The sequence below is a fragment of the Chanodichthys erythropterus genome, chromosome 10 (assembly GCF_024489055.1).
Source record: "Chanodichthys erythropterus isolate Z2021 chromosome 10, ASM2448905v1, whole genome shotgun sequence".
Lineage (NCBI taxonomy): Eukaryota > Metazoa > Chordata > Actinopteri > Cypriniformes > Xenocyprididae > Chanodichthys > Chanodichthys erythropterus.
The window spans coordinates 33,590,322-33,606,335 of NC_090230.1; the positions used below are offsets into that span (position 1 = coordinate 33,590,322).

General features: G+C 33.7%; 2 protein-coding genes across 2 annotated transcripts; both read left to right on the forward strand.

Annotated features, from left to right (window-relative positions):
• The first annotated feature begins 988 nt into the window (after positions 1-988).
• kmt5aa (lysine methyltransferase 5Aa) lies at positions 989-11,326 on the forward strand. The gene is made up of 7 exons (XM_067398992.1): positions 989-1,233; positions 3,047-3,203; positions 3,314-3,524; positions 4,824-4,911; positions 4,995-5,054; positions 5,137-5,327; positions 10,487-11,326. The coding sequence occupies exons 1-7, from the start codon at positions 1,225-1,227 to the stop codon at positions 10,695-10,697; spliced, it is 927 nt and encodes a 308-aa protein (XP_067255093.1). The 5' UTR covers positions 989-1,224; the 3' UTR covers positions 10,698-11,326.
• Positions 11,327-13,101: 1,775 nt separating this feature from the next.
• Positions 13,102-15,952, forward strand: snrnp35 (small nuclear ribonucleoprotein 35 (U11/U12)). The gene is made up of 2 exons (XM_067398993.1): positions 13,102-13,150; positions 14,928-15,952. The coding sequence occupies exon 2, from the start codon at positions 14,928-14,930 to the stop codon at positions 15,699-15,701; it is 774 nt and encodes a 257-aa protein (XP_067255094.1). The 5' UTR covers positions 13,102-13,150; the 3' UTR covers positions 15,702-15,952.
• The last annotated feature ends 62 nt before the right edge of the window (positions 15,953-16,014 follow it).

Genomic DNA, 16,014 nt, shown 5'->3' on the forward strand with positions numbered 1-16,014 from the left:
TATATATATTTTAAAAATTATTTAAAAAGCAAATCTTATGTTTTATTTATTATTATAAATGGTAGCCTATTTATTATATTATTGTTAAATGTATTGTTGTTTTGCCATGTGTATACAATGATAGATAGATAGATAGATAGATAGATAGATAGATAGATAGATAGATAGATAGATAGATAGATAGATAGATAGATAGATAGATAGATAGATAGATAGATAGATAGATAGATAGATAGATAGAAAAATAAACAGATGGTAGATAGATAGATATAGATAAAGAGATAGAATACAGATATTATATACAGTATTATATTATATTTACTGTATATATTATATATTGTGATATATTATTATACTATATATTATGATAGATAAACAGACAGATAGATAGATAGATAGATAGATAGATAGATAGATAGATAGATAGATAGATAGATAGATAGATAGATAGATAGATAGATAGATAGATAGATAGATAGAGATATTATATACAGATTTATGATTTACTATTTATATTATATATTGTGATATATTATTATACAATATATTATGATAGATAGATGATAGATATAGAAAAATAAACAGATGATATAGACAGATATATAAATAGATAGAATGAACAATAGAGATATGATATACAGTATTATACTGTATTATATTATACATTGTGATATATTATTATACTATATATTATGATAGATAGATAGAGATATAATATACAGATTTATGATTTACAGTATGTATGTATATATATATACAATGTATATTACATATACAAATATATAAACATAAAAATGTAATACCATGCAGTGATTAATAACTGAAGGTAGTACTAAATCAACCTAAATGTCTTATTTTTGTATATATTTTTTAAACTAATAATAAAGCAGGAAGCGCGAGCCGCCTAACAGCGCCATCTTCCGGCCAATTTGAACATAACTTCCAAACATTATTGGTTATTTAAATGCTCACATGGTTTCCTCCCGTGAATGAGATAAAAGTGCAAACATGGCGGCGTGAAACTGTACAAACTAGCTCGGATGGAGCAGCATTAATTAAAACAGCTCGAAAGTTTCTTGTTTTTTTTTCCTTCGTGAACACGGAGCTGTTTGTGAATGTCCTCGTTCCCCGCCGCTAGAAGGACAGAAGTGTAGAGGAGAAAACACTGGACCGGACCGGACCATCGCCTCCAAACAATAAGGCTCGAAGAGAAAGTGGGCTGAAATGAACGGGGTAGGTTACACGGCTCGCTCAGCACAGATGAGGATGATGATGAGGATGATTTGACGCGGTTTGATGAGAGAATAATCACAGACTGTGTTCGGGTGATTCTGTAAACGGCTCTTATCAGAAACACACCAACTCCACTGACTGATTCTGGTTCCTGATTGATAAGTTGTATGAATGGATGTGGCATTGTGCGTGTAGTCAATGTGATGTACGATACGTGTATTAATACAGTTATTTAAGACGTTTGAAACCGATAAAAGAACAAAAGCGCTGCGGCGTGCGGTATTATAACACTGAGCCGCGCGAGCGCTGCTGTTACAGGCCCACTGTGGGCGTGTCCAAGCGTCAATAACATGGTACGGTGACGCCACAATCACTACATGATGATCGAGTCAGATATGTCTGGAAAATCACTGTTTGATTAGTATATTTTACACAATATCTACTATTACATTTATTATTATTATTATTATTTTATTTTTGCAACTAGTAATTTCAATTTGATTAGTATATTTTACACAATATCTACTATTACATTTATTATTATTATTATTGTTACCACAAGTAATTATAATTTTAATTTGATTACTTTTTACACTATCTACTGTTACATTTATTATTATTATTACAACTAACTAGTAATTCTAATTTGATTAGTATATTTTACACAATATCTACTATTACATTTATTATTATTATTATTGTTACCACAAGTAATTATAATTTTAATTTGATTAGTTTTTACATTATCTACTGTTACATTTATTATTATTATTATTATTATTATTACAACTAACTAGTAATTCTAATTTGATTTGTATATTTTAAACAATATCTACTGTTACATTATTATTATTATTGTTACCACAGTTAATTATAATTCTAATTTGATTACTTTTTACACAATATCTAGTATTACTTTTAGTTTATTAGTTTAGATTAGTTTATTTTACACAATTTGCTATTACATTTATTATTATTATTATTATTAATACTATTATTATCACAAGTATTTCCAATTATAATTTGTTTGTTACACAATATCTACATTTATTGTAAATACTATTATTATTATTATTATTATTATTATTATTATTACAGAACAATTATAATTTGATTCGTTTTTACACAATATCTACTATTACATTTATTATTAATGTTAATACTCTTATTATTACAAGTAATTATAATTTAGTAGTTTGTTACACTATCTACTATTACATTTATTATTAATATTACAGAAAATAATTATAATTTGATTAGTTTTTACACTATCTACTATCACATTTATAATACGTCATTCTAATTTGATTAGTTTTTTACACAGTGCTATTAAATTTATTATTTATTATTACCACTTGTAATTCTAATTATTTTACTAATTTATTTTACATAATATCTACCATTACGTTCATTATTAATATTAATACTGTTATTATTACAAGTAATTATAATTTATGATTCGTTTATTTTACACAATATGTACTATTACATTAATTATTAATATTATTATTATTACAGAACATAATTATAATTTGATTAGTTTTTACACTGTATTACATTTATAATAAGTAATTCTTATTTGATAAGTGTAATATCACTTTGTAAAATTAATTTATTATCACTTGTAATTATAATTATAATTTATGACTAATTTATTTTACACAATATGTACTATTAAATTTTATTATTATTATTATTATTTATGTACCCAATGTGTCCTGTTATTATATTTTTTGGCCCTGTATGTTTTTTGTTTTTTACTATAGCTGGAATTTCAGTTGGCGAATGCTTTCTAAAACTCGCTGTTTTTCAGGACGTCATTTGCAATGGACACTCTCCATTTCACCGTCTCTTGAAGCACAGCAGCTCGAAATCACAGCATCATGAAGCCATCTCCGTCAAACTCATCCAGGATGGGAAAACTTCACGATTATTCTGCACGCAAAATGAGCCACAGAAGCATGGAGATTGTAAGGATGAACAAAATGCATTATCTGTCTGTCTTGACATTGGTGATGTTCACTGCATGAATGTGTCACATCTATATTTGTTGCAAGTCATTCATTTCTGTGAATTGTAGCCAGGAGAGGCAGTACTGTTAATGGTGAGTTCATCCTCCCAAAAATGGCTGTGAATGAAGAGCTGCAGCACTCTGTGCACAGAGCGGAGGAGCAGACGCGTCAACTGCACTGCACTGCGTCGTACATCCACGCCAGCAGTGACATCACTTCCCCCAATCATAGGAAACGACCCCCTCGCAAACTTAAAGTAAAGAAATCCACACAGAGAATGTAAGTCAATGGAGAATTTGAATCGCAGAGGTTCAAGGGATAGTTCACCCAAACATCAAAATTCTGCCATGTATAAGTTTCTTTGTTTTGTTGAACATGAGGATATTTTGAAGAATGTCGGTAACCAAACATTTTCTGGTCCCTGTTGGCTTTTTTTTCTTCTTCATAATATGGAGGTCAATGGGGACCAGAAACTATTTGGATGCCAACATTCTTCAAAATATCTTCTTTTGTGTTCAGCAGAAGAAAGAAATTTGTACAGGTTTGGAACAACTTGAGGGTGAGTAAATGAGGACGGAATCTTCATTTTTGGGTGAACTATGCCTTTTAAGATAACAATTTTTAGAATGTTGTTGCAACATTTTTGCACAAATATTGAAGAAATTAGTTTCTGTTCAGCCACTTGTCAATTAACAATCTTGTCCAGCTTTTTCGAATGCAGATTTCATTTATAGAATTGTCAAATAGCTGCATTTTAAGTCCTTAAAGTGTATAATAATGTAATGTAATGTAATGTAATGTAATGTAATGTAATATTAGGGCTGTCAAATGATTAATCGCATACAAAATAAAAGTTTGAGTTTGCATAATATATGTGGGTGTACTGTGTGTAATTATGTCTATATAAATACAAACACATTCATGTATATATTTGAGAAATTTTACAAGTATATGCATTTATTAATATTTTTATATAATTATATATAAAAATATTTTGTACAGAAATAACATTTCTCTTAAATATATACATTAATTTGTGTGTATTTATATATTCATAATAATTACACACAGTACACCCACATATATTAACTCAAACTTTTATGTATGCGATTAATCACAATGAATCGTTTGACAGCCCTGAAAAATAAATAAATAAATGTATATATCTCAATCATTTCACTTGCTGAAATTAAATATAAACATTTTTTTGTATGCATCTACTCTTATGTACATATATTATTTCAGCTAGTTAAGGCAACATTTCTTATTTTCTTTAAGTTGAATAAACTAAAAAATAACTATATAGATGCATTAAAAAACTATTACAAATGATAAAAATTCTAGAAATAGCAGACAACAAAATTACTAAAATTAAAATCTAATTCAAAGTATTAACAAAAACTATATTATTATATCAATTATTATAAAATATCCATTAAATTATTAGATATTATATCCCCCCCCCCCCCACCCATATATTATATACTAACAAATTATCAATACACATTATCGTAAAGAAAATAAAAAATATTTCTCTTCTTGACATTCTTGGATTACGAATCAATTTTTGTTTTGCAGTGCTGATGCCAAGAGCTCTCAATGCCGAAAGGTTACAGATTATTATCCCATCAGAAGAAGCTCAAGAAAAAGCAAAAGCGAACTGAAGGTAGTGTGCAGATTTTGTGCTCTTCATGTGTTTCATCAGCCAAAGTTATGATATTGATGTATGTGCCTGTTTTCTGTCAACAGTGTGAAGAGAAGAGGCACATAGACATGCTGATCACAAACGGGATTGAGAATGGAATGATGGTAATCTTTGACAAAGTGAATTGAGTTGAATGTTGAACTCTGCTGGACGGACACAAACGTGCCTTCATGTCGGTCTTGACAGGTCAGGTACATTGAAGGAAAGGGCAGGGGAGTTTTTGCCACACAGAAGTTCCAGAAAGGGCAGTATGTAGTGGAGTACCATGGAGATCTGCTACAGATTACAGACGCCAAAAAAAGGGAGGCTTTATATGCACAAGATCCAACCACTGGCTGCTACATGTATTACTTCCAGTATCTCAGCAAAACATATTGGTAGGTTCAAGCACCACACCCACTTTCCACTTGTTTTATCTAGTTTTTCCATTAAATTGAAGAAAAGTCAACATTAAAACAGCAATTTGCAATACATTTTCACTTCTGTAGAAGAAAGTAAATGTCGTTGATTGTGATTTCATGCTGACAGTGAAACCAGAAACCTTTTAAGCCAAGTCATTTATTTACCTACCTTTTTCCTGACAAGCATACTGCATTTTGAATTATGGGAGGTACTTCCGGTTTGGGGAACTTCCACTCAAAAAGACTGAAACAAATAATTTCAGATGATAAGGTTGTGCTACAAATAATCATTATCCGTCAGTTTGACTGAGTGAGCTGTCAATTTTCCTTCATGTTTTATTTTCAGATGGCAGAAGAATAACGTAATGCATTTTAATGTGAAATGGTATCTTAAGAATATCTGTGGCATGAGCTCTTTTCAGTCGCTGAATTCTTTTCCTCCTTTTTTTCCTTTTCTGCTGTAATAGTATGAAAAAGGACAACATGCACTGCACACTTGTGGTCTGCTCTCCTGATTTAATTTACGATATATCCCATGAATAATTCACTGGAATGCATAAGAAACTCTCGTTTTTTTTTTCCCCAAATCCTCACTTCTGTTTTTCACACGGATGCTTTAAAATGTAATTGTCTCCCCTTTTCACTTTTAATCCCTGTTAACAGTGTTAATATTTACTAAATAAAATGTTATCTGTTAAAATGACAGAAAGCACTTTGAAATATTATCATGCAATGCTAAAGTTTAGGAACATTTTTGATTAAGGCTACATATGTCACATAATACAGACATATATTACTACAGTGATATTTAACCCAGAATCGAGTTTTGGGGGTCATTCATGGTCTGTTGAAAGTACTTTGTTGATGCTTTTTCACTTTTAGGTTTCCTTTTAATGTTTGATTGGTTGAAGGGTTAGTAGAAAAATGTCCAAAAAAAGCATATCGCATTCATAAATCGAGCCTTTCACTGATTGTTTACAGTTTAACGGAAGTTACTCCCATAATTCAAGCAAAACACCATGGGGCATTGAAAAAAGGAGGATAGCGCTGTCTAAAAGGGGCTGTTTATACCTGGTATTAAGATGCGTTTTAGTCGATTGGATCACCAGTGGATGCTGCTAAGTAAATACAAGTGTAAAACATTTTAAGCTTGTCCACTCTCTCAAACTTCCAGAGGTATTTAAAAACACATTCGCCTACAGACCTAATGTGTAAGCATTATGGGTTTGAAATTATACGTTAGCTGTGGCTATCTTGCGGCTATCAGTGCAGAAATGAAAGCTGCTGCTCTCTGTACACTTACCCGCCCATGGATGCTTCGAAAGTGGACAAAAAAGATGGATTAAAACACCAGGTGTAAACGGGAATGTCTCTCCCTCATCTACTTGTAATTTCGACCAAAACTCATCTAATACCAGGTGTAAAAGACACATAATATCCAGCAATATTATCATTTTGACTGTACTAACACTAATTGGATGAGAAAAAACTTTAACTGAATTGAGCTGAATAATGACACTGTTGTCTTCTGCTTTGTTGCTGAATCAAATTTTTTCCAAAATGATGAATTTTGCACTATTGACACTTATTGAACTGAACTGAATCAACATTGACTCAAGCTGAATAAGGAAATGACTGTCTTCAGTAGAGCCAGGGCTGCCGGTCACGCTGTTGACACTTTTTTTCTTACATTAGGCTTGTTTGAGATGCAATGGCACTGCACAGACCTCGACATGTGACATCAAAGTACCGCAAGAGCAAATGGAGAGCTTTTGAATTGCTCTTGCAGTACTTTGATGCCATACGGCAATCTCAAACAAGCCTACTCTCACACCACGCGTCCATATTCTCAAGCAGTGAAAAACATCGCAGAGCAAAGAGGACACAGACACTGACAGACAAGACAGGGCAGATTACTTTTGATATGAAACAGTCTTAGCTTTCAAATTTTGTACGCTTTAATACGAAATTGAAACAATAAATACTGTTTTGTCGCTTTTAATGTGGCGTGACGGATCACTGTAGTGCCTCAGTGCAAACGGCACATGAGCCGATCATCTCTTCCTCTTTACTACTAGTTATAGCACCAAATAAACAACATGAATGAACATCAGAAGGTATGTTGAAAGAACAAGTACAACTTACTAAAATGTATCATGTAATCACTTTTCAACAGCAGATAAAACAGCTTGTAAACAATGTCACGTAACGTTACATTTATCTTTAGAAAAGCCATTCCATAAACTGTATAGGCATATTTAGAGAAAGCATTTTGCAAAAAAAGCACTGTTACATATTCATATTGATAATGTTATTATGAAAACAGCCCTTTACTAACCCAATCAGTTGTTAAAGGGTTAGTTCACCCAAAAATAAAAATAATGTCATTAATTACTCTCCCTCATGCCGTTCCACACCCGTAAGACCTTTGTACATCTTCGGAACACAAATTAAGATATTTTTGATAAAATCCAATGGCTTTTCAAGATCCAGAAAGATACTCAAAACATATTTAAAACAGTTCAGTTCACAAATCTTTTGTTTCGAATCAGTGATTTGATTCGCGTATCAAACTGCTGAAATCGCATGACTTTGGCACTCCGAATCACTGATTTGAAACAAAAGATTCGTAAAGCTTTGAAGCTTCATGAAGCAGTGTTTTAAAATCGGCCATCACTAGATTATTGTTAAAAAGTCGTTATTTTGTTTTGTTTTTTTGGTGCACAAAAAGTATTCTTGTTGCGTTATAATATTAAGGTTGAACCACTGTCACATGAACTGATAAATATGTTCTGAGTAGCTTTCTGGATCTTGAGAAGTTCCTCACTGAGCCATCGGATTTCATCAAAAATATCTTAATTTGTGTTCTGAAGCTGAACAAAGGTCTTATGGGTGTAGAACGACATGAGGGTGAGTAATTAATTACATTTTCATTTTTGGGTGAACTAACCCTTTAAATAACCTTTGATGATAATGTACCAGCTGGCAGGGTTCCCTATAGGCCTATAGTTTACAACATTAGTTGAGAAAGAAAGTTTCCTTTGAGGAAAAATGAACATGTACTATAAGTATTCCAATGTATCTATCTAAATGAATCCAATATTGAATACAGATCGAAATCGAATCGGAAGCTCATGAATTGAATCGTGAAACCCCCAAAATTCTCACTCCAAGCTGAACTCAAAAGTTGGCAGCCCTGGTAGAGCTGCTAATGGCTGAATTGAACACATTTCATAATGAATGACCTTTACAGTTATTGAACTGATCTGAATTGAGCTAAATAATGTTGTTATTGTCTTGCTACATTTGAATTGGTCTCATCGTTGATGGAAGTTTGCATTGATTCTGTTAATACTATGAAACCATTTCTATTGTATTAAAGGGATAGTTCACCCAAAAAGGAAAATTTGATGTTTGTCTGCTTACCCCTAGGGCATCCAAGATGTAGGTGACTTTGTTTCTTCAGTCGAACGCAAATTATGATTTTTAACTGCAACCGTTGCGGTCTGTCAGTCTTATAATGCGAGTCAATGGTAACACAATTTATAAGAGTCAATAAACATGCACAGACAAATCCAAATTAAACCCTGCGGCTCGTGACGACACTCTGATGTCCTAAGACACGAAACGATCGGTTTGTGCGAGTAAACGAACAGTATTTATATTATTTTTTACCTCTAATACGCCACTATGTCCAACTGCGTTCAGCATTCGGTTAGTGAGGTCTGATCGCGCTCTGACAATGGCAGTGATGTCTCGCGCATATAGAGGGTATGCATCGACGTCACTTTTCCACCAAAAACGTGCTCCCTCAGCTGGACTGAGTGGCAAAAGAACCTGCTGCGTAACTGGATTAATAGGAGAAATGGCGAAAACGCGAGTAAAACTAACAAATTACTCTAAAGGTTGGACTCGAAAGTGTTTCTTACAACTTGTCAAATAAACCTAATCCATGGATATTGACATGCAGCCAGGAATCGTGTTTCCTGACATTTATATGTGCCTGATTTGACGCCGGGGAAATACATAAAGCAAATCTGCCTGTGAATATTTTACATATCTACAATATAGGTAGGTCTAAATCCGCGTAATCACTTATGTTATATATCATCATATTGTCCAGCCCTAAAACATATATAGGTTTATAGTATAGTTTTTGTCAGTGTTTTTTTATTTAAAAACACCAAATTATGCAGAATATAAGATCGAAAATATGTAATTGATGAGTTGTCAACATAATATATAACAATACAATATATACGGTATGATTTTACCTCAAAATCCAACAATTTAACACAAAAAGATAACTGCAAATCCATGTTTCTCTTCTGGAGTCCAGCTGTTTCTGTAAAATGCAGTGATCCATTTGCTTTTTTTTCCTGTTGCTTTCTGCAGTTTTTAAATATATACCTCAGGTTTTGTGTCAAAGCTATTTGTACAGTCAATCACAAAACTCTTTCCCGTTTTGGATGTGTTTTGTGTGTTTTTTGCGACATTCACGCTGAAAACCAACGCTGCCGCTCAAGTCTTTTGCCACTCAGTGGACGTGACGTCACGTACATACCCTCTATACTTCAATGAGCGCGAGACATCACTGCCGTTGTCAGAGCGCGATCAGACCTCACTAAGCGAGTGCTGAACGCAGTTGGACATAGTGGTGTATTAGAGGTAAAAAATATATAAATACTGTTCGTTTACTCGCACAAACCGATCGTTTCGTGTCTTAGGACAGCAGTGTGTCGTCACGAGCCGCAGGGTTTAATTTGGATTTGTCGGTGCATGTTTATTGACTCTTATAAATTGTTACCATTGACTCGCATTATAAGACTGACAGACAGCAACGGTTGGAGTTAAAAATCATCATTTGTGTTCTACTGAAGAAACAAAGTACATCTTGGATGCGCTGGGGGTAAGCAGATAAACACCACATTTTCAGTTTTGGGTGAACTATCCCTTTAAGCGCGATAAAAATGAAAGTGACTTTTCACAATACACATCATTTCAAAGAAGCAGATTAAAGCTGGTCGATAATAATATAGTTTACATTTTGCGATTATAAAGTTGGACTTTATATTATAAAGAGATGGGCGATAATAAGCTCTGTCTAAAACACTTGTGCGTTTGTTCCCCAACAGTGTGGACGCTACGAAAGAGTCCGATCGATTGGGAAGGCTCATCAACCACAGTAAAAACGGCAACTGTCAAACCAAACTCCATGACATTAATGGAATACCTCATCTTATCCTCGTGGCCTCCAGAGACATCCAGGAAGGAGAAGAGCTCCTTTACGACTACGGCGACCGCAGTAAAGCTTCGATAGAGGCTCACCCGTGGCTAAAGCATTAATGTACTGAGAGAGGAGGGAAAAACACCTTGTTTCTTAACTAGACAGTTTTTAATGTAATTATTGCCTTAGTAAACAGAGAATGTTTTGGGCTAGTTAGTAAGTGTATGGGTATGTTACACAGTGACTTACATGGCAAACACGTTAGATTGCGGTACATATTCGACGTGTCCTACTTTTAAGATATTTATCCTGCTCTATGACATGCTAGTTTCGGCACATTTCTTTTTGTATATTTTATATATTGGTAGATCAGTGCTTCCAAAGCATGCAGTTATAGTCCAACTTTCTGCATTTTTATAACGTTTTCTTAATCTAATCTAATGTAAGGTAGTTAGAGGCTTAGCAATAATTATTTATAATGCCCAAACGTTTATGTTTGAAGCAGAAAGCCTGTGATGCTAAAAGGAGCGGCATTTTAAAAGGTTCAGAAAACTGGAATGTGAAACCAAACTTTGATATCATTTGAAATGTTACCGTTGTACAATGCTGGGTTTGTCGTGATTAACCTGAACAAAGCTGTACCTGTTACACAAAAGCTGAGTGTTGATGACCAAAAGCTCCGACGGAGAGTTTTCCAATCAATCTGTATGAGATGGTATGCATTGTTTAAATAAATGATTTTATGCAACGCTCTGTTGCATATGCCTCTGTTGTATATACAGTGGTGTCCATAAGACAAAGCTTTTTTCTTTTTTTTCAGGTATGTATTGCATATCAATTTGAGTGAATTTCAGTTAAATTTTATTTCCCATGACAGCAGCACTCAAGCTAACTTCAACAAACCTGATAATCATGTTCATGTTCTCCAGGTCTTATAATTTTTAATAGAAAGATTATATTTTATTTATACGAGTCATTCCACGAAACCGGTACAATTTGGACTTACACATTTTTAGATTTTTTTACCAAAATGTATTACTTTTCTGAACACCTCACAACATTAATGACATATTTTCCCATCTCCGGCATCAAATCCCTATTATTATCGGTCATTATTTTAAGTTATAGACACTATGGGAGCTCCCTGAATATTATTATAAAATGTATTTGTGATAAAAATCAACATTTTCCTATTAATCAGATGTCCCTCACACTAATTCAGTAATTGCAAATATAAAAGTTACGTAAAATCTCACACTTTTGCTACTAAAGCCTGAAATGGGCACTTTTTGTGACAGAAAACTCAATTTTTGATCAAAGGCTTTACTTCAGAATTTGAACTGAAATCAGTATTCTTATGATTGCTCTGTACACTTCAGACAGAATTCAACTAACTTAAAATTACTTTTTCATACTTAACAAAAAAAAAAAGTAAAAATGTAGGTGATATTTCTTGTGATTTTATGCCCAAATTGGCCACTGCTCTAAAAAAATGCATGCATGATATTATGAGATCATGAATAATGTCAAAATAATAATTTTCACAAGTAATAGTTTTCTATCTTTAACTGATGTAACAGGGTTGAGTCGTTAATCTTGACAAATACAATTTCACAACATAATTTAGTTATAATTATTAAAGGTGGTGGTAGCTTGCATGTGTCTGTCTGCTCACAATGTTGTTCAGAAGACTTATGTGATGTCACTTCCTATTAATGATGTCACATAAGTATCAGTTCATTATTTTTATAGGGGGAGAATGGTTTGTGTAACGGGGTTGAGAGGTTACTGAGGTACAGAACTAAATGATGTGATTTTAATAAATAATCATGACATTACCAGCAAAAAAGCACAGATGGATATTTATGGAAATGGCCAAATGAATGGACTTTTTTTCTCATTTTATTATTCATATCCCAATACGTTTTCAAAGCCTTGAGGGACATGACAAAATAGGCGGTGTCAAATGAAAAAACTAAACAGTTTCTAATATGAAGAATGTATGTCATGTTTTTAAACATTATTAAAGGACACATTTCAATTAATACAAAAAGCTTTTAAAAATATATTTTGGTGACCTATATATATATATATATATATATATATATAGATATAGATAGATAGATAGATAGATAGATAGATAGATAGATAGATTATATATAATCGTTTCTATTAAGGAAATAATTAAAAAAAAGAAAAGAAAAAAACAATTCTTGACAAACATATTTCTTGTAATCTTATTACAACATTTTGGGTCAGAAATGCTCTTGTCTTCGACCAAAAATTTCTGTTCACTCTTTACACTCTCTTCAAATGATAAATGACATCTTTATTAAATGAACAAGAGCATTCAGTATAGCTTTAATCATTGTATGAAATTCTGATTTCAAAATTAAAAACAAAGGCTTATTTCCCCTAAATTTATATTTATGAATGCTGTTTACATGCGTTGTCATGGACAAATAAATGGCAGACCATCTCATATCCGGTGACGTCAGCGACACGAACACGGCCTGTCGAACAGAACAGCTGAAGTTTCCACACGGAGAGTTTTAGACGGCGCACCAGCAAGGTTTGTTTTGATCTTGATGCTCTATTTTATTGTAACGTTACTGTGAATATTATTATGAATGACATTATTCAGAATTACAAAAAAATTAAATATCAATTGTATATGCGGTGTTAGTGAATTCAAAGAGAAATGACTATGAGTTAAACACTAAAATTGTACAGCACTTTATATTGTCGTGTGTGCTCAGATTCGGTTTAAAATGACTCTAGATAATATCAACTAGTATATTTTTACAAGTATAAAAGCAACATAGTGAATCGCCTAAGTAGACAACATTTAAAGGAGTAGAGAGAGGCCGTTTATTAGCTACAAACGGTCAGATGTTCTTGTTTCACTGATCATTCTCAAAACATGCTGGGTTATAATTAAATAAAACTATTAAACTTTTTTGTTAACTGAAATAAAGCTTTGGCAACTAACTGAAATACGTTTAAGTAGTAAAATTAACTGGAAATAAATGAGAACTAAAACTGAAATAAAAATAAATTAAACCTAAATAGTATTATTTAAAAACAAAACAAAAACGCAACACAATTACTAAAAATATAAAAATAAAAGCCAATTCAAAATAATAATTATAATACAGAATAAGAAACCAAATAATAAGACATTAGTAGAGGGTTAGTTCAGCCAAATTAAATACTAGACATGACTAAGACAATTAAAGGGTTAGTTCAGCCAAAAATGAAAATTCTGTCATTTATTATTCACCCTCATGTCGTTCCACACCCGTAAGACCTTCGTTCATCTTCAGAACACAAATTAAGATATTTTTTGATGAAATCCAATGGCTCCGTGAGGCCTCCATAGCCAGCAATGACATTTCCTCTCTCAAGATCCATTAATGTACTAAAAACATATTTAAATCAGTTCATGTGAGTACAGTGGTTCAATATTAATATTATAAAGAGACAAGAATACTTTTTGTGGGGCAAAAAAACTAAATAACGACTTTTCAACAATATCTCATGATGGCCGATTTCAAAACACTGTTTCGGAGCACCAAAGTCACGTGATTTCAGAAGTTTAGCCGTTTGATAGTAGATCCGAATCGCTTATTCGATTCGTAAAGCTTCGGAACAGTGTTTTGAAATCGGCCATCACGAGGTATTGTTGAAAAGTCGTTAGTTCTTTTTTTTTTTGCCGCACAAATGGTATTCTTGTCTCTTTATAATATTAATATTGAACCACTGTACTCACATGAACTGATTTAAATGTTTTTAGTACCTTTATGGATCTTGAGATTTACAATGGCCTTATAATAGATGCCTCACTGAGCCATCAGATTTCATCAAAAATATCTTAATTTATGTTCTGAAGATGAATGAAGGTCTTACGGGTGTGGAACGACATGAGGGTGAGTAATAAATGACAGAATTTTCATTTTTGAGTGAACTAACCCTTTAAAATATGTTTTTTACTAGGATTGTCTTTGGACCCCATGTTATGATTGAGGTAATAATTCACACAACATTTGTGTCCTTACTTACTCACCCTCATGTAATTCTAAAACTGTTATGCTGTCATTTCCACTGGACACAAAAGAGGTTTTCCATCCAGTTCATAGTTACCAAAGACTGTCAACCTCTACATAATACCATAAAATTAGTGAAAATAACTCATGCGCTATATTAAAAATCTGCGAAGAACATTAAGTTTCACGTTAAAATGGTGAGGGTTATTAAATAATGATCAGGATTATTTGAGTGAACCATTTCTGTAATAATAGAATTTTGCATTAATTATTGCATACATTTTTCTAAAACTCTTCCATCAGATGATGAGCGAGTGGAGTCCTGTGGCGAAGGTCTACGACCCTCTCAAAGCGGGCAGTATCGATGGCACAGATGAGGAGCCCCACGACAGAGCCGTGTGGAGGGGCATGCTGGCCCGCTACAAGCCTAATAAGGGCGTGACCGGTGACCCTCACCTGACGCTGTTCGTGGCTCGCCTGAATCCGCAGACGTCTGAGGACAAGCTCCAGGAAGTCTTCTCCAAATTTGGAGACATCCGCAGAGTGCGTCTGGTGCGGGACATTGTGACGGGTTTCTCAAAACGCTACGCTTTCGTCGAGTACAAGGAGGAGCGTTCGGTGAAGAGAGCCTGGAGAGACGCCAACAAGCTGGTCGTGGACCAGTACGAGCTCTTTGTGGACTTCGAGCAAGAGCGGACGCTCCAGGGATGGATTCCACGCCGACTCGGAGGAGGCCAAGGTGGCAAGAAAGAATCCGGTCAGCTGAGGTTTGGAGGCAGGGATAGACCTTTCCGGAAGCCCATCAATCTGACATCCATGATGCCCCAGAACCGATCAGCAGATAGATGGGATGCGTCGAGTGGGAGGGAGGAAAGGCAAAGAGACCAAGAACAAGATAGGGAACACGGACGATGGCGGGAGAGGAAAAATGACTGGGATAGAGGGAATGATCGGAATGATAGAGGTTACTACAAAGAGAAAAGGGACTCGAAACACCACCGGGACAGAAGCCGAGAGAAAGACTCCAACAGAAAGGAAGACAGACGACACAGAGATTCTTACAGAGACCGAGAATAAACTTTGCATACATTCAAGACTCTTTTCTTTAGTCTATACTGTTTTTTTCCCCCATTAATGTGAATTTAGTTTGAAATAAAAGTTAATCTGAACATGAAAATGCTGCTATTATTTACTCATACAGAATGGAAAGACATTAAAGGATTAGTTCACTTTAGAATTAAAATTTCCTGATAATTTACTCTCCCCCATGTCATCCAAGATGTTCATGTCTTTCTTTCTTCAGTTGGAAAGAAATGAAGGTTTTTGATAAACATTCCCAGATTTTTCTCCATATAGTGGACTTCACTGGGGTTCAACGGGTTGAAGGTCC

Bases quoted from the DNA above. Each gene is read 5' to 3' on its own strand.
- kmt5aa (XM_067398992.1), top strand. The intron at 3,525-4,823 runs GTAAGTCAATGG...TTTGTTTTGCAG, and splicing joins AAGAAATCCACACAGAGAAT to TGCTGATGCCAAGAGCTCTC. The intron at 4,912-4,994 runs GTAGTGTGCAGA...TTCTGTCAACAG, and splicing joins AAAGCAAAAGCGAACTGAAG to TGTGAAGAGAAGAGGCACAT.
- snrnp35 (XM_067398993.1), top strand. From the start codon at position 14,928: ATGATGAGCGAGTGGAGTCCTGTGGCGAAGGTCTACGACCCTCTCAAA.